General features: G+C 39.7%; 1 protein-coding gene and 1 pseudogene across 5 annotated transcripts; both read left to right on the plus strand.

Moving 5' to 3' along the window:
• The first annotated feature begins 335 nt into the window (after positions 1 to 335).
• CEP55 (centrosomal protein 55) lies at positions 336 to 23,884 on the plus strand. 5 transcript variants are annotated; one of them, XM_038578210.1, is made up of 9 exons: positions 336 to 579; positions 3,038 to 3,232; positions 5,293 to 5,568; positions 9,165 to 9,233; positions 17,138 to 17,288; positions 18,787 to 19,100; positions 20,413 to 20,484; positions 21,396 to 21,521; positions 22,758 to 23,884. In XM_038578210.1, exons 2-9 carry the CDS (start codon positions 3,050 to 3,052, stop codon positions 22,956 to 22,958), a joined length of 1,392 nt encoding a protein of 463 aa, XP_038434138.1. In that variant the 5' UTR covers positions 336 to 579; positions 3,038 to 3,049; the 3' UTR covers positions 22,959 to 23,884. The 5 variants fall into 5 exon arrangements, with proteins under 5 accessions (XP_038434138.1, XP_038434137.1, XP_038434139.1 ...); XM_038578209.1 differs by having other exon boundaries at positions 337 to 587; XM_038578211.1 differs by having other exon boundaries at positions 364 to 484.
• LOC119877690 lies at positions 6,084 to 9,115 on the plus strand (annotated as a pseudogene).
• Positions 23,885 to 24,054: the final 170 nt, after the last annotated feature.

Here is a 24,054-nt window from a genome sequence, read left to right on the forward strand (position 1 = left end):
CTCGGCTCCTTATAAGGAAACACGTAGCCCGAGGTCTGAGCGCTCAGAAGCGCCCAGAGACAGCCCCAGAAGAGGACCACCAACCGGAGGGCAGGAGTTCCCCGCCTGAGTCCCGCCTCTGCTCCCGCCCCCTCGGGCCCACCTCCGTTCCACCTCGCCTCCAGGTTCCAGCCCCGCCCCCTCGGAGGCCGCAGCCAATCGGAGGGCCGCGAGCCCGCCGCGCGTGCCGCGCCCCCTTCCTGCCGGCCACGCCCCCGCCGGCAGTGACGTGCCCCGCCCCGCAGCCGCGGGATTCAAACTCCCGGAAGCGGCGCGGGTGCCGCAGGGTGTGACCCCGCGGACGCGAGGACCCGGCTTCGCCTCAGGTGCTGGCTGGCGGCAGGGAGGCGACAGCCGTGGGTGACGAGGGCGGCCAGGGCCGGACGGCGAGGGACGCGGCCGCGGGCCGACAGCGTCTGCTTGGACTCCATCTCTGCCCGCCCAGGTATATGCCCCCTTCCCGGGCGCTCGCTTCTTGCCTGGCACCGAGTTGGGAGCCTCACCGCCGTGGGCGTGTCCATCCTTCCTTTCAGCTTTGCGGTGCGTAGGTGCGTATTATCATCCTCCCCCCCCCCCCCTTTTTCTTTTTTTGGCGCGGAGAGGCCAAGTGACTTGGCCAGGGACTTTCGTGAGGGCATCGTGCGGATTAGCAAGCACGATCGTGTCTGTTCTACAAACATCTTCATTTTAGAAGTGAGAAAGTGCCTTCTTTTGCGGATTTTCTTTGCCTCTCTGCCCACGTAGGTCTTTTTTTTTTAATTTTTATTTATTTATGATAGTCACACAGAGAGAGAGAGAGAGAGGCAGAGACACAGGCAGAGGGAGAAGCAGGCTCCATGCACCGGGAGCCCGACCGGGTCTCCAGGATCGCGCCCTGGGCCAAAGGCAGGCGCCAAACCGCTGCGCCACCCAGGGATCCCCTGCCCACATAGCTCTTATGTGAGGGGTTTTGCAAGATTTTTTTTTTTTTTTTTTAAGATTGATTGATTGATTGTGAGAGAGGGGGAGAGCCCGTGCACAGAGGGAGGGGCCGAGAGAGAAGGAGAGAGAATCTTGAACAGACACCGCCAGCTCCATCTCAGGACCCTGAGGTCACCGCCTGAGCCGAAATCGAGTCAGAGGCTTAACCGACTGTGCCCCCCGAGCGCCTGTCTTTGTAAGATTTGCCTGCAGTTGGGAACCGAGGAATAGATGCCTTGTGCAGGTGGCTGGATTGCAGCGTTCTGTCTTATCAACCCAGTATACCGAGTCAGCAAGTGTTATTACCAGAACTCTATAGGGAAGAACCTCCTGTGGTGGCGGGTTCTCAAGGTACCATAACCTTACATGAACCTTAATTGATTTACTGGTTATTTTAGTCTGTCAAATGGGCAAAAATCCAGGACTAACCTTTTGCTGGATGGTCCGTTCACCTCAGTTTACACAGCTCGAGTGTTTTCAGGCTCTCTGATTTCATACAGGGTGACCTTAAAAGTCACTTCTACAGAGAGGCCTTCCCTGCCACCTTATCAAAGTAGGTCTTCCCAGTTTTTACTGGAATCACTTAGCACTACTTTTCATTTTCTATTTAGTGTTAACTTTACACCTTGAGAGTCTTTACAACTTAAGAATTTGTGTCCTTGTTATTTCTTGCCTCCTTTACTAGATTAAGCATCCCATTAAGGGGACATGTCTCTTCTCTTTTCTTTTCTTTTCTTTTCTTTTCTTTTCTTTTCTTTTCTTTTCTTTTCTTCTCTTCTCTTTTCTTTTCTTTTCTTTTTTCTTTCTTGCCAGTTTATACCAGCTCCTATTATGCTACCTCGTAAATTAGATTTTCTAATATTTTTTGAGTGCATGAATGGTCTTATATTCCTTTAACTTCCTCAGTTACCACCATTATTTTATCTTGGGATCCATAAGGTGGAAAATGGTTTTTAATCTCTCTAATTAAAGCTACTTTCATTACATGCACAGTATGTTTCACTATATATTTTGCCCCTGGAGTTAATACTATACACTTCTTCTAAACTGTTACCTAATATTCTTAGCAGATTCTAAGCTTCTCTTACTTAATTTGGCCTCTTATCCTTAATTCTTGAATATTGTGTCTCTTTTTCCTATAAATATCCTGTCTTGGATTCTTCTCGCTTCTGCTTACTGTAGTCTCTCAGGTAGCTGCCTGTTTACACAGATTTGAACTAGACCTATCTTCTAAAACAGGACATAGGGATCCCTGGGTGGCGCAGCGGTTTGGCGCCTGCCTTTGGCCCAGGGCGCGATCCTGGAGATCCGGGATCGAGTCCCACGTCGGGCTCCCGGTGCATGGAGCCTGCTTCTCCCTCTGCCTGTGTCTCTGCCTCTCTCTCTCTCACTGTGTGCCTATCATAAATAAATAAATAAATAAAATAATTAAAAAAAAAAAAAAGATTTAAAACAGGACATATCATTAAGTTAGGTAATGACATTTCAGTGCCTATGTTCTCAGAATATCATTTACCACAAGCATTTTATTCCAGGGTAAGATATGTCTTTGTGATCTGTTTCATTCAGCCTTCATTTAATGGTTTAATTATTGATCCCTTTTTTTTTTTAAATGAAACTTTCTCATTGAAGCATGACATACATACAGAATCCTCCCCAAAACATAAGCATGCAAGTTGACATATTTTTAAATTTTTTTATTTTAATACCAGTATGATTAACATACAGTGTTATATTAGTTTCAGGTGTACAATATGGTAATTCACTAATTCTGTGCATTACTGTGTATGTCAAGATTAAGTTGACATGTTTTTAAAAGGTGAATTCTCCCCATGTATCTACCACACAGATTAAAAAATAAATATTGATACCACCAAGCCAGAAGCCTTTCCCAGTCCCTTTCTCATACCCCACTGGTTTGGCTGTGTCACTTCTATTGAGATGGAAATGTTCTTCTATTTAGCAAAAGGTTACAAGCCTGAGATTTGTCCTTTTAAACTTAGACTCATAAAATATAATTGTATTTTCATTTTTACAGATAGTTTCAGAAATGTCTTCCAGAAGTCCCAAAGGTTTAATTAAAGGTAAATGGGGATCAAAGTCTAGTAACTCCAAATCAGAAACTGCATTAGAAAAATTTAGGGGAGAAATTTCAGCCTTAAAAACATCAGTGGATGAAATCACAAGTGGAAAAGGAAAGTTGACTGATAAAGACAGACACAGACTTTTGGAGGTGAGTGGCCTTATAAATGTTTTTCAATTGTAATAAACTTTGCTGTTGGAGATAAAGTATTTTCCCAATAATGATATAATTTAGTTTTTCTGTTTATTCACTAAATGTAAAAAATCAAATCTAATAATTTCAAAGTGTTCAACAGAGTTCAGATTTTAACATGAGTGTTTAAAAATCCATTTTATCATGTATATTGGCTGCTTTCCAAGTAATCTTTGTTTCAGATTTTTTGAGGTAAAATCATTACATGTATTGGCATTTTGCATTCTGTTAAACTATATTTCAGGTTCTCTAATTTACAGTTTGTTATGGCATAGTCAATAAAGCAGCTAGGAACATATTAGAACTGGGAGATTTTAAATTTTTTTTTTTTAATTTTTTTTTTTTTTTTTTTTTTATGATAGTCACAGAGAGAGAGAGAGAGAGAGAGGCAGAGACACAGGCAGAGGGAGAGGCAGGCTCCATGCACCGGGAGCCCGACGTGGGATTCGATCCCGGGTCTCCAGGATCGCGCCCTGGGCCAAAGGCAGGCGCTAAACCGCTGCGCCACCCAGGGATCCCGAGATTTTAAATTTTTAATCGTTAATTTAATTTTATTTTACAACAGTTCTCTTATTATTCATAGTTAGAAAATAAATGACCTATATTAAATAGTATCATTGGATTTCTTTAAATTTTATTTTATAGGCACATCATAAAACCAAATGATTTATTATTCTTTTAACAACACATACTTATTCAAGCATTGAGAAATGATCTATCACTAATTCTTAGACATAAAAATTATTTTGCAGTCTGGTGATGGAATCTAATAGCTTCCCTGAGAGATCTCTTTCCAGTTCTTTCCATCTTTGACAAGCACTGGTTGTCAAAACTTTGTTCCTTTATAATCAATTGAAATTAAACCTCCTGTAACTTCTCCCCATTTGTTCTAATTGTATGTATTACAGGCATAGAACAAGTCATTTTTTATCCATATGAAAACTTCTCAGATATTTGACGGAATCTTCCTTCCTTTTACTTTTCTGTAGACCAACCCCATACTCTTTAGCTTTTCTAGCATCTTATAATCCTGGTTACTTTCCTGAGCACCTTGTGATGCTTGTGATGTTTTCACATTCCTTGAACAATATTGGTGTGTGTGCTGTGCACTGTGGCAAACATGAGTTGAAATGGCACTGTTATTTCCGCTAATCTGGATGCTGTACCCTCCAAAAGCCTAAAATTATATGGGCTTTTTTTTTTTTTTTAACTGTATCATACTACTGCCTTATCTTAGGCTTGAGGCAACTAAAGTCCCCACATCATTTTCACAGGGTCAACTAACTCAGTTTCCCCATTTTATATTTGAACAATTGCTTCTCCCCTCCACCTCCATGCAAGTTTGTAGTTTTATGGTGGTTTTACCGTCTTAGCATGTAAAGTCAGTCTCTTAACTTTTTTGGGCTCCCCAGAGTTGCTCTCTGCCTTATGTCAGCAGCAGTTTAACAAGCATGCCTTCTTTATCTTTTAAATCCTTGAAAATGTGAACACTCCTTTGAAGATCATCTTTTAGAGTTGATACCAAATCATTTATTAACAAAAAACAAGTTAACGAATGCATTTTTATCCAGTTGTAACATTCTGTAATTTTTAAGTTCTGTTGCTTCAAGTTCATTAATGAACGTGTATCTATCTCTTGTATGGCTTGCTTTTAGCCTTTAAGATGATTAGAACTGGTATTATAGAAGGATGATTATCAGATACTGATGTGAGAGCCAGCTTTTCTTTAGCTTTCTCTTACCATTCTTGACAGAGTTGGTTTCTCTTTTCTGTGTATGTGTCCCATTCATTTTATATATATCTTAAGTACGGCACTTAGTGTATCGCAGTAATTTATCAGTTTACCTCTCTATGAGCTCTCTGAGCATAGGACCTCGGCTTCATTTTCTTTTTGGCCCTGGTATCTAGTATAATGCTGACTTGATGTATAATAAACTCTTCATAAATGCTTGTTGTATGTTGCTTATTTTCATGTTTGACCTGGCTTTGTTCTAAGATTCTTCTTAGTTTATATCTAGAAAATTCAAGTCCTAGAAGCTGAGAGGGAGAAGAATGCATATCACCTCACAGAGAAAGACAAAGAAATACAAAGACTCAGAGAGCAGCTGAAAGCCAAGTATAATAATACTACATTGCTTGAACAGCTGGAGGAGAAGACAAAGGAAGGCGAAAGGAGGGAACAGCTGTTGAAATCCTTGTCTGAAGAGACAGATGTATTGAAAAAACAGTTGTCTGCTACAACTGCGAGGCTTGCTGAACTTGAAAGCAAAGCCAGTACACTCCGCTTATCACAGGTACTCATCATTTCTTTTTTTTTTTTCATCATTTCTTTAAACTCAGATTTTTTCCCTTTCTGGTACAATTTTTTTTAATTCTTGTGAAGAATGGGTTTGTTAAAACACACTTGTCAAATGATGAAACAATAGAGTTTACTAACAAGTTATTTTTTATTTATAGCCTGGTACCCTCTCTATAAGCAAAAATAGTTAATATGGCTCCCTCCACTCCCCAGATCATTTTTTTGTGCAAAGGAATATTCAGAATACAGAATATACTGTGTATCTACAACATCCAAGGTTTTCTAGGGTTTTTTTTTCCTGTAGTTTCTATCATAAAGACAATAGCCTTCATTTTGTTATTTTCAGATTTGAGATACACAATTATAATATCTGGTTTGCTTTTTCGAGCTACAAGTGCTTTTGCTCCCTCCTCCTCTGTTTTAAAGTTACTAGTGAGAACAAGGCTTTGTAGGTAGGCAGATCTGAGTTCAGATTTTGGTTCTACCACTTGCTAGTTGAGTGAACAAATTCCTTAACCTTTCTAGCTTTAGAGACAATGCTAGAATTCACCAGACCCTTCTTCTAAACCTCAGTTTCCACACTGTTAAAATCAAGATAAGAATATTGGAGATTAAAATAGGTGAAGGAGGTAGAGAGGTATAAAAAAATAGAGAAATAATCCTGGAGATTAAATGTGGTGATATATGTAAATCCCCTAGCATGGTGCTTGGCATATAGTAAGTGCTCAAGAAATGATTTCTTATTGGTTAGATCTTTGATTCTTTTGCAAATTTGAACATTTAGATAATATTAATAGTATTATTACCACCTATAGAAGAAAATCTGTAGCTTTCAGATATACCTCAAAGTTAATAAGGGTCTTTGCACTTTTTCTCCTATTCAGAATAGTCAGAGTGATAGGGCCTATACCATTTACATGTACTGTCATAGATGGGCAATTGAGTACTTTTACAGGTGAATTCAAAGAGGATATGTTGATAAACCAAAGGAAGCCGATACCTCTGCCGGATTTTCTTTTCCTGCTTTCTACCGCCACCTTCCAGGCTAAGCTTGAGCCAGTGGCCTGCCGGCCTAGCAGAGCTTTCCCCATGGCCCTCAGCGATGCCGATGTGCAGAAGCAGATTAAGCATATGATGGCTTTTATTGAACAAGAAGCCAACGAGAAAGCAGAGGAAATAGATGCGAAGGCAGAGGAAGAGTTCAACATTGAGAAAGGTCATCTCGTGCAAACCCAAAGACTGAAGATTATGGAATACTATGATAAGAAAGAAAAACAGATTGAGCAGCAGAAGAAAATTCAGATGTCTAATTTGATGAATCAAGCAAGGCTCAAGGTCCTCAGAGCAAGAGATGACCTTATTACAGACCTGCTAAATGAAGCAAAACAGACTCAGCAAAGTGGTAAAAGATACAACCAGAGTCCAAGTGTGCTGGATGGACTGGTCCTCCAGGGTTTGTACCAATTGTTGGAGCCCCAAATGATTGTTCGTTGCAGGAAACAGAGCCTTTCCCTCTGGTAAAGGCTGCAGTGCAAAAAGTGATTCCTATGTACAAAATTGCCACCAAAAAAGATGTTGATGTCCAAATTGATCAGGAATCCTACCTGCTTGAGGAAATAGCTGGTGAAGTGGAGATCTATAATGGGGATTGTAAAATAAAGGTTTCCAATACTCTAGAAAGCTGACTGGACCTTATAGCCCAGCAGATGATGCCAGAAGTACTGGGAGCCTTATTTGGTGCAAATGGCAACAGGAAGTTTTTGAACTAAACCTTTGGGAGGGGTAGAGTTCATCCACTGTTCTCCTGCTGTGGCGTGGAAGTTTCTGATATTTGAAGAAACGAGATATCTGTGTGGCTTCCTCTTCTCTGTTCTCATAGTCTGTATTTGTCAGTGGATACTCTGTGTAGCTAATGCCCTTATCCTAATTGTTAACAATAGAAAGTTTGACTTCATATAATCAGGAAAGCTCCTTCTTAGCTTATCTAAAAGTAGCACAACTTTCATCGGCTTCTGTAGTGTGAAGGTGAGGGTATCAGATGGTGGTCACAGGAGCTTCACCAAGTCTCTGCTCTTCCTCCAGTCCTCTGCTTCTAGTTCTTGAGCCTAGAGGTGATGTGTACAGTGTTCTCTGACATGAAGTCTTTGCTCTTAGGCTTAAAGTGCATGGGGGCCATGCATACCTCCCAGCATTAGTCGCTTCACTGCTAACCTGTTTGGGCCTAGAAGTGTTCCTCATCTGTAAATGTGATTTAAAACCTAAGCGGTGAATATGTCTTATTTATTAAAACAAAAGGTTTAAAAAAAACAAAACAAAAACAAAGAGGATATGTTTTTGTAGAGAATTTTCACACAGCTAAAATTCATAAAAATTATAGATCCAAAGTGATCACCTAAAACTTTTCCTTAAAGCTCAAGAATTAGTTTCTCCACTTTTAAATATGAATTCTGGTAGAAATGATAACTCTAAAAAATGTATTCTTATAACAATCATATTATAAGGTTATTATTGATTTCTATGTTAGTCGGCCTGCTTTGATTCTGTAACAACCTACGAATCTCAGGGTCTCATAAAACAGATGTTCATTTTCCCCCCATGTCACGGCCTTGTGCAGGTGGGAGTGGAAGAGGCTTTGCTCTGCAGAGTCACTCAGATCCAGGTTCCTTCCTTTTAGTGGCTCCCCCGGCCTTGCACCAGATCCTCTGTGTACAGCTGTAAGCTAGAGGGAACGTGTGGAGCATGAAGGGAGGGTTTGGGGACCAGGCCTGGCATTGGCATATGTCACTTCTGCCCCCATTCCATCAACAGAATTTGGTCTCATGGCCTCACTAACTGCAGGGAAGGCTGGGAAATATAGTCCACAGTGTACCCAGAGGAAAAGGAAGAGGCTTTGGTGAACTGCCTCTGTCCTAGTTTTTACCAGGACAACTAAATTGAGGGGGAGAAAGGGCTACTGGGATGAGCTAAGAACCTTTGGAGAAAAATATTTTGTGATTTATTGCCAGTGTTCACACAAGTCTGCTTCCTTAAAGGTGTTAAAAGACTGAAATATAGCTTGTTAGGAGTTTTGTTGGTTAGCCTGGATACCTATCCATCCAACCATCCAACCACTTTTTTCCCCTCTGTGTGAAAATTAAAAAAAAAAAAAAAAAAAGGAAAGAAATTTTGTCTTGAGTTCCATATAATCTGTATGGACTAATACTAATTAATACTAATACAAATATAATTCTAGAAAACAACTTTTATTTGACAATTTAATATTTTCCAGATTTCATTTAAACAGCCTACTTGTTTAGTTTTGTCTCATTGTGGTGAAAACCACTGGGCAATTCTTAGGCACTGAGGTATGCTGTGATCCAGATGACCTCAGAAATCAAATTAGGTATGAAATCTCAGGGCTTCCACTCTGCTGAGGAAGCTTCCAGATCTTCCTTCTCCTCTGGTACCTGTCACCTGGCATGATGGTTCATCAGCATGTACTAGATGTGGATTTTGAGATGTCCTTGTGAGGTATTCTCTGTTATTATAGAACCAAATATGGTGAGGAAACTTGTTAAATTTTTTATATTAACTAATATTGGTTTATTTCAGACTATGGCTACAAGCTGCTTCAACTCATCAATGAATGATATTCATGAAATGGAAATACAACTGAAAGATGTAAGCTCATTTTCCTTTTATTTATTTTTATTTATTTACTTTTTAAGGCTTTTATTTATTTAAGAGAGAGAGCACGAGGAGGAGCAGAGAGAGAGAGACCAGAAGACGCCATGCTCAGTGCAGAGCCCAGTGCGGGGCTTGATCTCATGACTGAGATCATGACCTGAGCTGAACTCAAGAGTCAGATGCTTAACTGATTGAGCCATTGAGGCGCCCCTCATTTTCCTTCTATTAAGTTATGGGAAGAGAGGATTAATTAATTCGTTCTTAAATTTCATGGAAATTGACAGCATTGGTGCTGTGACTTGAAAATAGTCTGTTGAGGAGAAAAGAACTGAATGGTTTGAGATCATCTCCCTACGTTACTACCTTTAGGTCTCTTTCTAGGCATTCAAGAGGGCCAGTTCCTCTAGTCCTAGTCTCTTTAGGCAAGAAAGCCCTAGAACTCACCCAAATACCTCAACAATTTTCCTTCTTCACCTAAATCTAGTTTGCCCAGTTATTATATTATGTTGTAATTTCACTTATAATTTTTTCTTTTTATTTATCCATGCAAGATGTATTTATTCATTTGAAACTCTTCTCTTGGAATCAGGATTTGCTTTTGTAGTTTGCAAAGGAAACACATTATCTGTATACTCAGTACTTTTCTGTAGAATTTGAGATGAGGTTTTCTAGATACATGGTAAGGCTATATTACTTCAAACTTATGTGTTAAATAGATTGGTGTGTTTCATTGTGAATTGAATTAATTGAGGACATAGGATTATTATTCACTGTATTTTTTCAAGTTTTAGTCTCAGATACACAATGTAGAAAATTCTTGAGTTAATTATTAGGCCAGTAGGTAGGTATTTTGATTCCAGAAATATTACTGGCAAGTCTACTCTTCTCTAAGTTTCTCTTAAGATTCCTGTTTTCTTTCATCTAGCAAGTGTACCTTGAGGTCTATTTGATCTTCCAAAGAATTTAAATCTGAGTGTCTGGATCGCAGGGTCCTATAGTACCTTATCAAAGTAACTCACCTACAGGTAACTAAGATAAAGAAGAAACATACTTTTTAAAGATCTATCAAAATAAGTTCCTTGTGTCATATGTTATACGACCTTTATTGTTCCATGTATGTCAATACCTACCAGCTGCACAGATGTACAGATGTATGAATGATTTATGTGCACACCTCCTACTTCCCCTTTACTTGCTCCAGCCATGCTGGCTTTCTAACTACTCCTTCAATACACTACCTTTTCTCTCTGCTCTGCCTGGCACACCGTTTCCCCAGATATCTTCATGACCTTCCTTACCTTATCAGATAATATTCAATTGTCACTTTCTTGGGTGGGAGGGGTAGGGGTGGGGCCAGGGCCAGAGGGTTACCTAGCCACCTTTTCTAAAATTATAGCTCCCAGACAATTCCTATTACCTTTCCCTGCTTCTGTAACTTTTCCTCTCATCGCATATTACTGTTAAACTTACAATATATTTCACTCACGTATTGTGTTTATTATGTAAGTCTTACAGTGGTATATGTTTTACGAGGGGAGGATTTCCATGTTTTTTTCACTGCTATATGCCCAGTGTCTAGAACATTTGAATTTTATTAGTACCTGAAAATATATGCTATTGTCTTAAACATACATGTAACTTTTAGGCTTCTTGGTATCAATTGCTTCAAATATCAGTTAAAGTTATTTTTAGATAATGACAATTCTTTGTATGAAAATAACTTTGAAATGTTATACATGGATACCCAACCTTTTTGTTCTGTTTTATCTTCCTGGCTTACTTAAGGATCATATTGTGCTCCTCTGCTCTGTTTACCTTAGAAAGGATTTCAGATAAGTGGAGTAAAATTTAACCCAACTCACCATCCAATGGTCTAGACTGAGCAAGGCCTCCCAGACTCTCCTGTGCATATGAGACTAGGGGATCTTCATAAAACACAAATTCTGATTTCATTGGTTAGGGTAGGGTCCGAGATCCCACGTTTCCAATAAGCTCTCAGCTCTGCGGTATTAACTTACACAGTTGAGGAGCAAGAGATGATTTAGCTGTGGTTGTCTCTGAGCCCAGGGGGAGACTAGGAAGCAGGGAAAGCAATCTGTCACTCCTCTGAGCACAGGGCTCACATTATTCTGCTTTGAGAGCTCAGTAGTTCCAGTCCTTTGCCCTTCCTCCAGGTTCCCACAAAGCTTCTTGGATCACTTTGCCCACCTATTTTAAGAATCAGTATTCGTTATGCTGAAAAAAGCCCTAAAAACCCATGTTCACCCTTCTTAATGCCTAACTGTATCATTCCTCAGTGACCATTTAGGTTGACATTTTTAGATGTCATTTGAAATAATTACATGGAGTTCATACTGTAAACATTGTAGTGTCATTGACTTGCAAACCAAATAGCTAAGAGGAAGCTGAAGTAGGCATTTCTTGCTCTGAATTTTAAAAATCTGATTTTTAAACAATTTAAGGAAGGTAAATAACAATTATTTGCTGGACCTGATCTGAGAAGGCTGCGGGTCGGCCCCACCCTCTGCAGCCCCGAGACAGGATGGTCCGCGACCTCTGACCTCTGTGCAAGCTTAGGTTTCCTTTCCTTGCCAGAGGAGCCAGTGTCTGTTGTAAGCATTAAATGAGTTTACTCTTGGGGAAAAAAAAAAAATTTCAAATTTACAGAAAAGTTACAAGAATAAAAATGGTAAGTAGAACACCCATATACTCTTTACCAAAATTCAAACATTGTTAACATTTTGCTTCATTTTATATATCTCTTCAATCCCCACCCAGACCCCCCAGAACATAAATTTTTTTTCCGAACCTTTTAAGAGTGAGTCGCATGTATTACAGCCCCTTAAACCTATATACTTCAATATATATTCCTCAGAACAAGGATGTCTTCTTCAATATATATTCCTCAGAACAAGGATGTCTTCTTACATGTCTACAGTACAGATAGCAATTTAATTTTTTTTTAAGATTTTATTTAATTATTTGATAGAGGGAGAGAGAGCAAACAAGTGGGGGTGGGGGTAGGAGCAGAGGGAGAAGCAGATTCCCCACTGAGTGAGGAGCCCTACTCAGCGCTCAGTCCCAGGACCCTGGGATCATGACCTGAGCCGAAAGCAGGCACATATTCCAGCTTTGTCAGTTGACTCGCTTTTTTTATTCCTCCAGTATAGACTAACATTTTAACCTATGTTAGAGTTTTTGCTCAGGAAACATAAAATGGATCCCTGTGAAGCCTGAGGAAGAGCTTTAGTAGCATTCACTTTTGCCTACTTGTGTTCCATATTTTTTTTCTGTTCCATATTTTTATTGATAATTTGAGTGGAAATGTTAAATGCATGCCTTATAAATGTATAGAGGGCACAAAGCTGGAAGAGATGATAATGCAATGATGACTCTAAAGATGCAAAACTAATATAAACATTTATTGATAGCCATCAAGTCCATTTATTATTGATACTATTTAGAGAAGAAAGCAAATGCAGAAGACAGTGAGGCCTGGAGGAAAGAAACATGGACTACTTTACTAATGTAACATCGCCATCACCTGGTCTTTTAGAATATTGCCCCTCAAATCTTCAACCAACAGTTCTGTTTCTCATACTTAAGTGATGTATGGACAGGTTCCTTTAAAAGAAAATTTTCGGGGCACCTGGGTGGCTCAGTCCATTAAGCATCTGGCTTCAGCTCTGGTCTTGATCTCAGGATCATCAGATCCAGCCCTGCATTGAACTCCCTGCTCAGCAGGGAGTCTGCTACTCCCCTTCCCTTTGCCCCTTTTCCCTGCTCCTGCTCTCCCTCTTGCTCTTGTGCTCTCTCTCAAATAAATAAATCTTAAAAAAGGAGAAAATTTTCAGCACCATCCAACGTGGACTTGAATTATTTATATTGAAATGTTTCTTGGGGCACCTGGGTGGCTCAGTGGTTGAGTATCTGCCTTTGGCTCAGGTTGTGATCCCTAGGTCCTGGGATCAAGTCCTATATCAGGCTCCCCACAGGGAGACTGTTTCTCCATCTGCCTATGTTTCTGCCTCTCTCCTGTGTCTCTTATGAATAAATGAAGTCTTTAAAAAACTGTTTCTTAAAGTTGGACAGATTTAAAATTTGATATACAATTAGGTATCTTTAGCATCAGACACGATTTATAAAGATTTGGCTATATGCATGCTTTTTGAATCCTACAACACTACCTCTTTTGGCAGCTAAATTTGAGTATTTAATACAGAGTGAATGTACATTATCTCCACTTTCCAAATCTACTCTTAAACTCTGTGAGGAGGACTCATGTTATAACTGCCTGACAGGTACCAAGAGAAAAGTGTGTGGTCAAGTGACTGGAGGACCTTGGACTAAGTCTTTGATTCCAGAAGCTGCCTCTGTCATCCTAATCCATTTCTTAGTTCTGCAGAGAGCAGACACTGAAATTCTTTAAGCCCCATGCCTACATGCTCATGAGTTTGTAGGATGCTCATGGAAAGAGCCTAGTAAAGGTTAGAATAACTCTCTAGACTGAGGAGTTTTTATATAGAAAGATCTTTTCAGACTTGAAGCTCAGCTGTTTTATATCTTTAAAAGATAGAAATTCTTACTCTGAAAGAAGACGCCTTGGTATACAACTGAAAATATCCAGTGTGTTCCTTACTGCTTTTCCCATCTCACCCCCTGGGGTGAGATGCCAGGTCATAGGAGAGAGGAGCTACTCCTTTTTCAGTGTATTTACAACAAATGCAGGGTGATTGAAAAAGAATTGAACATTTTTGAAAGTGTTTCAGTATGTGTGTTTTACTTCAGTCTGCTTTGATCATGCAACTTTTTTGTCAAGAACTTTGTGCCATCTTTTTTGGCACCCCTGAAGGGTATAAAATTATACGTCCTGGCTGCCACTTCAACCACTGTTAATAATAGATTTCAACAGGTCTGAGTGAATTATGACACAAAGGCTGCATAGTATACACTTATTAAAATCATAGAAATAGCTATGGTAGTTCCATTATAAAGGGGTTTGAAATTCATTTTCATATATTCCTTAGTTAATGAGAAATAGCTTTTTGAGAGTGTTTGATTCTTTTTAAATCATTTTGAATGGATTATTCTAGTATGTATAAGGAACTACTAGATTTTTTTCATGACGTTTCCTCCCCTGAATACCCAAACTTCAGTTTGGGGCTAAAAGGCTTGTGTGGGTGCTTGCCGATTCTGGCAACCATTGTTTCTCTGCTCCATGTTGTTACCATCGTTCACATTCATTAGGCAGCTACTTGCCATGGAAGCATCGAACATATAAATGGAAGTATACAAAATCTAAACAAGCCTGGGCCAGCTGTCCAGGGGCCATGATCTAGTTCAGATAAGAACTATCATCAGAACACAATCAAGGTCATTAGTATAAGATGCCAAATAAATTGAATGGACATTAAAATCACTGTTGGCTTACAAAGGAGAGGGAGCTTGGTGAGGGCACTTATGGCAAGGAGGCCTGAAAGACAACCCTGGATGCACTGGAACTTGATGAAAAGGTGGGATTTAAGTGGGCACGTGATACAGGGAGGAGTTCTAGGGCATTCTGGGCAAGAGGGTGTGTATAGCTATGTGGACAGCAAGGTGGCAGTGGAGGCCAGAAATGGCTAGGCTGTAACCTGAAGAGATAGGAAGAGGCAGTTTATGGGCCATTTTAATGTTAGCCTAAGGGAACATAGCTTCAGTTTTAGCAAGTGGTGTCACGAAGCTCTCAAAAATTCTGTTACTAATTAAATGATTTAGCACTTAGGGGAACCAAGGGAGAGGTTGAACTGAACTTATTAAGAGTTGTTTTTCCTCCCAAAGTAGAATGATCATTGTATTAATTAACCTAAAGTTTGATAGTCTGTGTCTCCTCTCACTCTCTTAATGGGGGAATCACCTTCCAACTGAGGGTCTGCATTGTTGAGCAAAAAATGGACACATCTTTTTCTTTTTTCTTTTAATCCAAAAGCAGGGTTTACCAAGATCCAACGGTCAATCGTTGCTCAAGACAAATCATAGCATGGGTGCCAGGGGCAGAGGACTCAGTACAGATGAGCATGGCTATCATGAAGGGGTATTCATGTCACTATGTAGGCCTCCTTCTGGGATGTTTCATCCATACTTTACATATGTGACATGAGGTTTAGATGTATATGGACGCTCTACACAAATAACCGTTGAGATTTACTTGCCCAGCCTCTCAGAAACAAAGAACAAGAAAAGAACAGTCTCATCTTCTTAGATTGAACTTCTGGGTTAGAAAGAAGACTTATAATCTCATTGCATGGTGGTGCAGTATAAGAATTTCTAGGCTTTTCTGCCCAGAATCAGCAGATGAATTGTCTATTTTGCTAGCTTTAACTTGAATCTGTGCCCCACTTTCAGTAACAAAACTAGGGGAAGGTGGGGAGGGTAGTGTGCAATTGCTGGGGATACAGGGCTGTCCTGGCAGACTCCTTTGGCTTTGCCTTTCACTGAATTTCCAGGGATCAACTGGTTAAGAACAATGAGAGTTAGAATCAGAGGATATATGAATTTGTCCTGGTTGATAATAATACACCACCTCATAAATCTACATACCTTTGTCCATATATGCCACCTTGCTTTATCCACTAAAGTTAATGTAGCTTCTTATGTGAGGATTTGCCAGTGTCTTACCACAGATCAGGTGGTATCAGGTTTTTTTTTTTTAATTTTTATTTATTTATGATAGTCACAGAGAGAGAGAGAGAGAGAGAGAGAGGCAGAGACACAGGCAGAGGGAGAAGCAGGCTCCATGCACCGGGAGCCCGATGTGGGATTGGATCCCAGGTCTCCAGGATCGCGCCCTGGGCCAAAGGCAGGCGCCAAACCGCTGTGCCACCCAGGGATCCCGGTATCAGGTTTTTAGACTTAGGCTAGGTGGCCAACCAAGTAAGGCTATCAGAGCATGTCTAGTTTCTTGAAGGAAAGAAACAAAATGAAAAACTGTTAGCAGTAACAGTAAACTAATGTTAGCAGTAAAAGTAAAGTGAATCAGTTTCTCTGTTATCTGCTAACTTAGATAAACACTGCCTACTTTATTAATATTATGCCATCATCCAGATGATTTCTGGAGTACATATTATACACAAAGCCAGGAATACTTCCAGAAGAGCATGGTCTGCCACTTCAAGAAACTTACTATTTAAAAGACAAAGTAACCACAGATTAAAAAGCTGAAGATGTTTGGCAAAATAATTTTTATTTTATTTATTTATTATTTGTTTGGTAAAATGACTTTGAAAAATATGTAGACATATATATATAACAACTGAGTTCATAAGCCCCTTTGCAAATCAAGTGAGTGATCCCAGCGTGGGATTTTTACTTGAGTCGTAAGAGGATGAAAATTGGTGATAAAGAGGGAGCGGACTCCTTAGGTGTGATTCTCTGAGAGGCAGCCACAAGGTGGAGTTTGGAGTTCAGGTTATTGGGCAACAGCATCTGTAACGGAGAAGGAAAGTGGCTGGACTGGGCGGGAGCACCAGCCGACCAGGCCGCAAGTCCGCGTCTCTCTCCACATTGGGAGCTCCTGAGCAGAGTTGTGTGTTGGGTGGAAATCTCTGGAGCAGGACCTCTACCTCTGCCACGGAGGTGTTCTAATTTACATGGACAGACACAAAGCAAGTTGTGTATAGAACAAATGAACTTGACCCCCTGGAAACATGACTTCACCATGGTGTTAGGTGCTCTGAAGGACCTTGATGTCAGAATGGATCTCCGGGTTTCAAACCATGTGGTGGTGGTCTAGAGTTCTATTTGACCCACAAGAATTTCTTTGTACTAGGAAAGGCTACATCACTGGGGGTCCCTTACCCTTTTGAAGATTTTGTTTTTTTTTTATTTTATTAATGATTTGCTTTCATTTTCTTTTTGAGGCTCTGGAGAAAAATCAGCAGTGGCTTGTGTATGATCAACAGCGGGAGGTCTATGTAAAAGGACTTTTAGCCAAGATCTTTGAGTTGGAACAGAAACCAGAAACAGCTGCTCATTCACGCCCACAGCAGACAAAAAAGGCTGAATCAGAAGGTACTGGTATAAAAATGTTCTTTTGGGGTAGGCTTGCCTGCCATTTTCCAAAAGGAGAGATTTGTCAAATTTAGATTTTTATAAATATGTTAGAAAGTGAATTAAGCAAGTCTTATAACTCTGAAGTAAGAAAGACTATGTTAGCAAGTTTGTTTTCTCATTGTTTTCTGATCAAAGGGACCAGAGGCACAGGGTGATGGATCTCTGACAGTTCTAAAGGCACATTAAATTTTCTCCTTCCTATGTGTCCTTCCCCACTTTCACAGATCTTCTCCAACTTCATTTCCCCCAGAGTTGGCCTCCTCACTGATCATGTTTTTACTTTGCTTCCTTTCATGTATTGGTCAGTCCCAGAAGAAAGAATACATCTTATAGATGATTCTTCAGTCCTTTGAATCTCCCACAGAATTGAAATGAAGGCTCCTAGGGAGTATGCAACCTTTTTTCCAAGGGCTTTGCAGCTTCCCTGGCTTTGAGTTTCACAAGAACCCTAAGAGGTGGGGCAAGAGGGGTCATTATTCTCATTTTACAGATGGGGAAATAGGTCCAGCAGTTCTAGCTTATAAACTAAGAAAAGAAGAGAAACCTCCCATGCAAAGCACTTGTTAAAAACTGATAGCCCTAACGGGACTGAAGCTTTGAATTATATAAAGAAAAGGCTAAAGAAAGGCAGGCAAGGCTCATAATCTTGGAGCTTCACGTTTGAAAATTTTAAATGAAGCTAATGCTAAAAAAGAAAATATAGGAGCCTCTGTGGCTCAGTGGTTAAGTGTCTGCCTTTGGCTCAGGTCATGATCCCGGGGTCCTGGGATCAAGCCCCTGCTCAGGGGGCAGCCTGCTTCTCCCTCAGCTGCTCCCCTTGCTTGTGTTCGTTCATTCTCTCTCTTATCAAATAAATAAATAAAATTTTTTTAAAAAGGAAAATATAAAAGAATTGGGGGCAAAGTTACTTTACTATAATGCTTTTATAAGTTTATTACACATAAAAGTAATATTTTAGTGGTGGGCTAAGTCTAATTTCTTTCTTTGGCAATATAGGTTTTTCTCTCTGTCTGTATGTGTTTTATCAAAGTGATATGAACTCTTGTTAAAGTAATTTAATAGAAGTATAGAAAGGTCTGCCCACCCTTCCCTTCCCATCCCAATCGCTCTTTCTTCCTCCTATGAGAGCAATTGCTTTCAGCATTTTTTTTTAATTTTGGTAATTATATATATATGAACAATGAGTTTATATCTCTACTTGTTGATTTATCTTCTTTACATTATTACTTTATCTTCCCATAGAACAGCTATGTTACTGTTTCCACTTCTTCTATTTGTTAGTTTAACTTCAAAAAATGTACCTGAACTTCTTTTTCTCATTCTGTCAAATATCAACGCTATCTCTTGACTCTTCATTTCATAAGATCTTATTTATAGAAATGTGTTTAGTTTTAACTTCTCAGGGATATTATCTATTATATAAAAAGTGTGTTGTGCCACAATGTGTTTGTCATAGATTTTCTTCAAGAAGAAAAGCAAAAATATTACAACCATCTCTTGGCAAATGCAAAAAAAGATCTCGAGGTTGAACGACAGACCATAACTCAGTTGAATTTTGAACTTAGTGAATTTCGAAGAAAATATGAAGAAACCCAAAAAGAAGTTCAAGATTTAAATCAACTGTTGTCTTCACAAAGAAAGGCAGATGTACAACATCTGGAAGACGATAGACATAAAACAGAGAAAATACAAAGGCTCAAGGAAGAGAATGATATTGCTAGGGAAAAACTTGAAGAGGAGAAGAAGAGATCTGAAGAGCTCTTATCTCAGGTGAGCCTAACCAGTAAGACTATCCATGATCCAGAATTCGAAATTGTCATTGTACTCATCCAGTGTCAGGGACTATTTTAACTACTAGGGAACCAGCAAGGAACAAAACAAGTTCCTGCAAGTTCCTGCCCTACTATGGGATTCTTTAGAGTGGAAACAGACCCTAAACAAGTACTTACATAACCAAGTAAAAAAAAGCAGGGCAATATGATGCAGAGAGACTGGAGGCCTGAGATGGTACTGAGACAAAGGTCTTTGGGTAAGAAGGAACCAGTAAGGCGAGGAATGGGGAATTCCTTGTGGAGGAACTCAGGTGTACAAGGCAGTTGGTGAGAGGGAGGCTGGTGTGTGCCAGAAGTCAGAAGGTGTGAAGCAAAGAGGGGAATTGATGCTGGTTCCCAGTCTGGCACCTTGATCATGGTGATGCTGTGCTCAAGTTAATTCACACAAATCTTCCATGTTCTCGTTCTACTCCCCACCTTCTGCCAGGATGTCTGTGTCGGTGACATTAGAGTTACTAAGTTAGGATGGTTAGAATTGAATAGTACTTTGGCAGAAACCATTCATTTAAATCTTACTCGGCAGCATGGAGTAATGGAAAAAACATGATCTGAGATCCATACCTGGTCTCTAGTTCAGGATGTGCCGCCTTAGGAAAATCAGCTGCCTTCCCAGACTTGCAGGTCATTGATGTGTCAAATTAATCACAACAATCTCTTTTTGCTTCATAAAGGCTTTTGTGAAGGTCAGCTGAGAGAATGTGAAAGGTCTTTGTAAAGTCAAGGGCTGGGTAGAAGTTAGTTATTGCTATTATTAGAATACGAAGTAATTTTTTAAAATCATCCAAAAGTTGAGAGAGGGATTAAAAAAAAGTCTGTAACATTTGCCTTCTTAGTCTTTACCACCTAGCTTCTGCCTACAGGTGCACACAGTGATATTTACAAAAGATTAAGCAAAAATGGTTGAGAATTCTATTGCACATCTCTGCGGACCAGGAGGGCAAGGCATTGCCAGCTTTGTTATCCAACTCAGAAATATTAGCAGATGTCAGTACTTCAAGAAAGTAGGTGTGTGTGCTGTAGAGTTTGGTGCTGTTCATCGCCATGCAGTCTGTGCCCCAGGGAACTCTCAGCCAGGGTGGTTCTGCTCAGCTGCTTTATAGTTTGCCATCAAACAAGCAGCTGCAGTGACTCAGCACGACAAGCAGGTGTTGTCCCAGATAGAGATGTGAGACTGGTGAGCTTCTCATGCACCCCAGGTCACGCAACAAAAGATCAGCTATGACGGTGTTGGCTCTGTTTACATCTGACAGGTCCAGTTCCTTTACACGTCTCTGTTAAAGCATCAAGAAGAACAAACAAGGATAGCTCTGCTGGAACAACAGGTACTTATTGAGGTTGCTTCTAAATTCACCTTAACTTGTTAGGAAATGGAATATTTCCTCATGTTTGTTCTGTGAAGAACCATTTGAAAGTCATGAAAAGAATTTTTTTTTTTTAGAGACAGAGAGCATGGGGTGGGTGGGGAGGGGCAGTGAGAGAGAGAGAGAGAGAGAATATCTTACTAAGCAGACTCCATGCCCAGTATGGAGCCCATTGTGGGGCTCAATCTCACAAACTGAGATCATGACCTGAGTCAAAGTCAAGAGTCAGACGCTTAAGCGACTGAGCCCACCCAGGCACCCCTGAAAAATGTTTTTAATAAACTTTAACAACCAAAAAAATTAAGTGACTATCTGACTTATCTTGCTATATATTTCTGTCTTTAAGCTAAACCAGATTCTCTGAACTGGGATGGCAATTGTTTTGACAGGGTGATGTTGGCCTTAGCAAATTTTATTCTTCCCCACATGGCTTCCATAGTCCCTATTCTAGCCTAGCAGGGTCTCCGCATGAGGGCTACTGTATAACTTCAAGCAGAACCCAGAGAGGTACCATTTATTCTCAGAACAGAGACCAGAGATTTTTAGTGTATTCCAAACTGAGGAATAGCCATCTCTTTCCCTTCTTCCCCTTCCCCACAAACAGGGGAGGGGGATGGGGAGGAGAAATTCCAGTCAACTTCCTGAGCTCCTCCTCACTCACCTATACCTCCAGCATTTGCTTTGCTCCTTGGATAAACCACAGCCTCAACCGTAAGCTTCATTTATCAACATCTCATTGTACTCAGATGAATTCTTGCTGAGAGGCACAAATGCTTGCCTCTTGTGCCATGAAAAACATTTATACATCTAGTCCGGAGAACCAGACAGTGTCTATTAAGCCGTAATTGTCTTGTCCTGGGCATTTGTTCCAGATGCATGCATGTACTTTAGACTTTGAAAATGAAAAACTTGACCGTCAGAATATGCAGCACCAACTGCATGTAATTCTTAAGGAGCTCCGAAAAGCAAGAAATCAAATAACACAGTTGGAATCCTTGGTGAGTTTGGAATGGTTCAACTAAAACTTCTTTTCTTCTTTCTCTTGCTGCTGTTTTTCCATTTATCAAACCAGTTCCCAAACCAGGAGGATACAGCTTAAGAATGGCTGTTTCTCAAATCAGTAGGCAAAAGAACCCCTGCTTCATCTGAAGCAGCTGCCTTTTAGCATCAACCCAGAGCGCTAGGAAGAGGGACATGATGGGCCTCAGCATCATGCCCGCTGAGTGGTGCCCGGATCTTCTCCGCCCCAGCACGGGATTCTAGAGGCACTACACAGGAGCTGCCCTGGGGGGCGTGGGGGAAGGGAGCGCACTTATAAATCCTCAACGGAAACTGTGTTTTTCTATTTAAAAAGAAAAATGCCATTTTTAGTGATAATAGACTGTTCCTGTTAATACACTGTTTTAAGCATATTAAATTAAGCACATTTTGTGGGTTACCTTTGAACACATAATCTTTTAAAACATAAGCCTTTTAAATGATTTCTTCTATGAAGAAGTGATTTTTGACTTATTATTTGTATCTTACTAATAAGCTTTTGGGATCTGTGTTTGCGTGTTATGTCCCATTGGCCCGTATTTTATACATGATCGTAGTACTACAGAATAACGCAGATGGTGAAATGTTACAAATAGACTTCCTCAGTTTTTGAAAGAGAAAAAAGCAATTGTTAAAATCATTTGTAGCTTCTTTATGAGTAAAAGACAATATGCTTTGACTCTAGTAAGTCATTGGTTTTGAGGATTTATAATATTTGAAATTGAAATTTATAACTCATTCTGTTACTATTTTGCAAAGTATAGGAAGCTGGAGGGTATACAAAAGAGCCCATAATTTTCCTGTGCTTTTTTCTTTGTGTCCCTGCTGTCCGTCATTTTTAGACTGTGCTATAAAATATTCATTTTTAAGCTTTATCGACTATTCTGAGTTCCTTAGGGGGAAAAACATGAAAAAGGAAAGTCACAAACATTTTATGCAGTATTTTCATCATTTCTGTGTGTAACCTGTTTGATCAACATTAACATTTTTTGCTATTATTGATTCTATATTGTTTTTATTGCTGAACTTACTGCTTTTTTACAAAACTAGCAAATTTGGCCAGGCTTGCACACAAGTCTACCTTTACATTTGGCTCTAAGTATTTTAATAGAACCTATCCATGTAAACCCCCAAGCCTAGTAATTTTTGGGTAATTTGGGTAATTTATAACCACCTCATATATATTTATTTTTCAGAAGCAGCTTCGTGAGCTTGCCTTCACAGAGCCATTAGTCACTTTCCAAGGAGAGTCTGAAAACAGAGTAAAAGTTGCCTCACCAAAAACTCCCACTGCTGCACTGAATGAAAGCCTGGTGGAATGTCCCAAGTGCAATATACAGTACCCCGCCACAGAACATCGAGATCTGCTTGTCCACGTTGAATACTGTTCCAAATAGCAATATAAGTATTCTTTGTTTTTGTGTCAAAAGATTCAATACTGTATCTTATGTTAGCTTATGGATATTTTGAATTACTTATTTCACCTCTTACATAAGAAACTGCCTCTCTACCTTCAGAGACTCTGGTATAGGAGTGAATCATTGTATTTTTTTGGCTGCTTTGCATTTTCCTTGACAGCTTTACCTCCCTGAGATGGTTCATCTTCAGGCTTCAGTGATGGAATGTGTGAGCTGAGACAGCTGACATTTTGCACTGTTAAAGTACTTGATGAAGAAAAGATAGTTCAGGTTATTGCTCGTGGATTAAATCTGTTGCACCAACAAGCAAATATTTTATGTTTTGTAGGTTTTTAAAAACCAGTGATAACTAACCAAGGATCTTAACTATGTTGGCTTTTGTTACCCCAAGCCTCATAAACATACAATTCCGATTTTCATGGCCATTGTTATACTTTCTATATTTTTTCCTTTCTATTACAAGGCGGTTATTAGAAAAGTTGGAAATTTTCTTGACCTTTTTTGCTGCTTACTGTTGAAACCTAGCTGTGTTCTAAGCACAAAGCAGATTCTGCTTAAGGAATACTCAGTGGCCACATAATGTTCTCTTTCATACTAACTGACTGTAACTTTAACTTGAATTTTGTTACCACATGTTGGTCATTTAAAGGTGTTATAATGAATTTTAGCAAAACCATCTAGCCCTCTCATTTGATTGGCAGGCATTTTATTTATTTATTTTTGGCACTCTTTAAGTTGGGCAGTGTAATGAGCAGATATTTGCTTATCCGAATATATGTTTTTATACATGTGTGTGTAAACCCCCAATTTTTTTTTTATTTCTTCAAGTTTTCTAAAATGCTGAACACTGGGCTACTGTTAGTAATATAAAGGAGAAAAGAATAAAATTATTTAATAAGTTTTAATATGCCTAGTGTATATGTACATAGGTAAGTATTCTCAGATTTCTCTCCTGAGAGGTGTGCAAAACAATGGATTCACTTATAGTGTAAAACAATAAGGTAGTTAAGGATCCATTGGAACCCCAAACCACATGAGGCTGTGAAAGGTTTAGCAGAATCCCCACAATCATTTA

The sequence above is a fragment of the Canis lupus genome, chromosome 28, assembly GCF_011100685.1.
Source record: "Canis lupus familiaris isolate Mischka breed German Shepherd chromosome 28, alternate assembly UU_Cfam_GSD_1.0, whole genome shotgun sequence".
Classification (NCBI taxonomy): Eukaryota; Metazoa; Chordata; class Mammalia; order Carnivora; family Canidae; genus Canis; species Canis lupus.

Coding starts and splice junctions, on each gene's coding strand:
- CEP55 (XM_038578210.1), top strand. CDS start 3,050: ATGTCTTCCAGAAGTCCCAAAGGTTTAATTAAAGGTAAATGGGGATCA. Junction 17,289..18,786: donor AAAAAAGGCTGAATCAGAAG/GTACTGGTATAA, acceptor TGTTTGTCATAG/ATTTTCTTCAAGAAGAAAAG. Junction 20,485..21,395: donor TAGCTCTGCTGGAACAACAG/GTACTTATTGAG, acceptor CATTTGTTCCAG/ATGCATGCATGTACTTTAGA.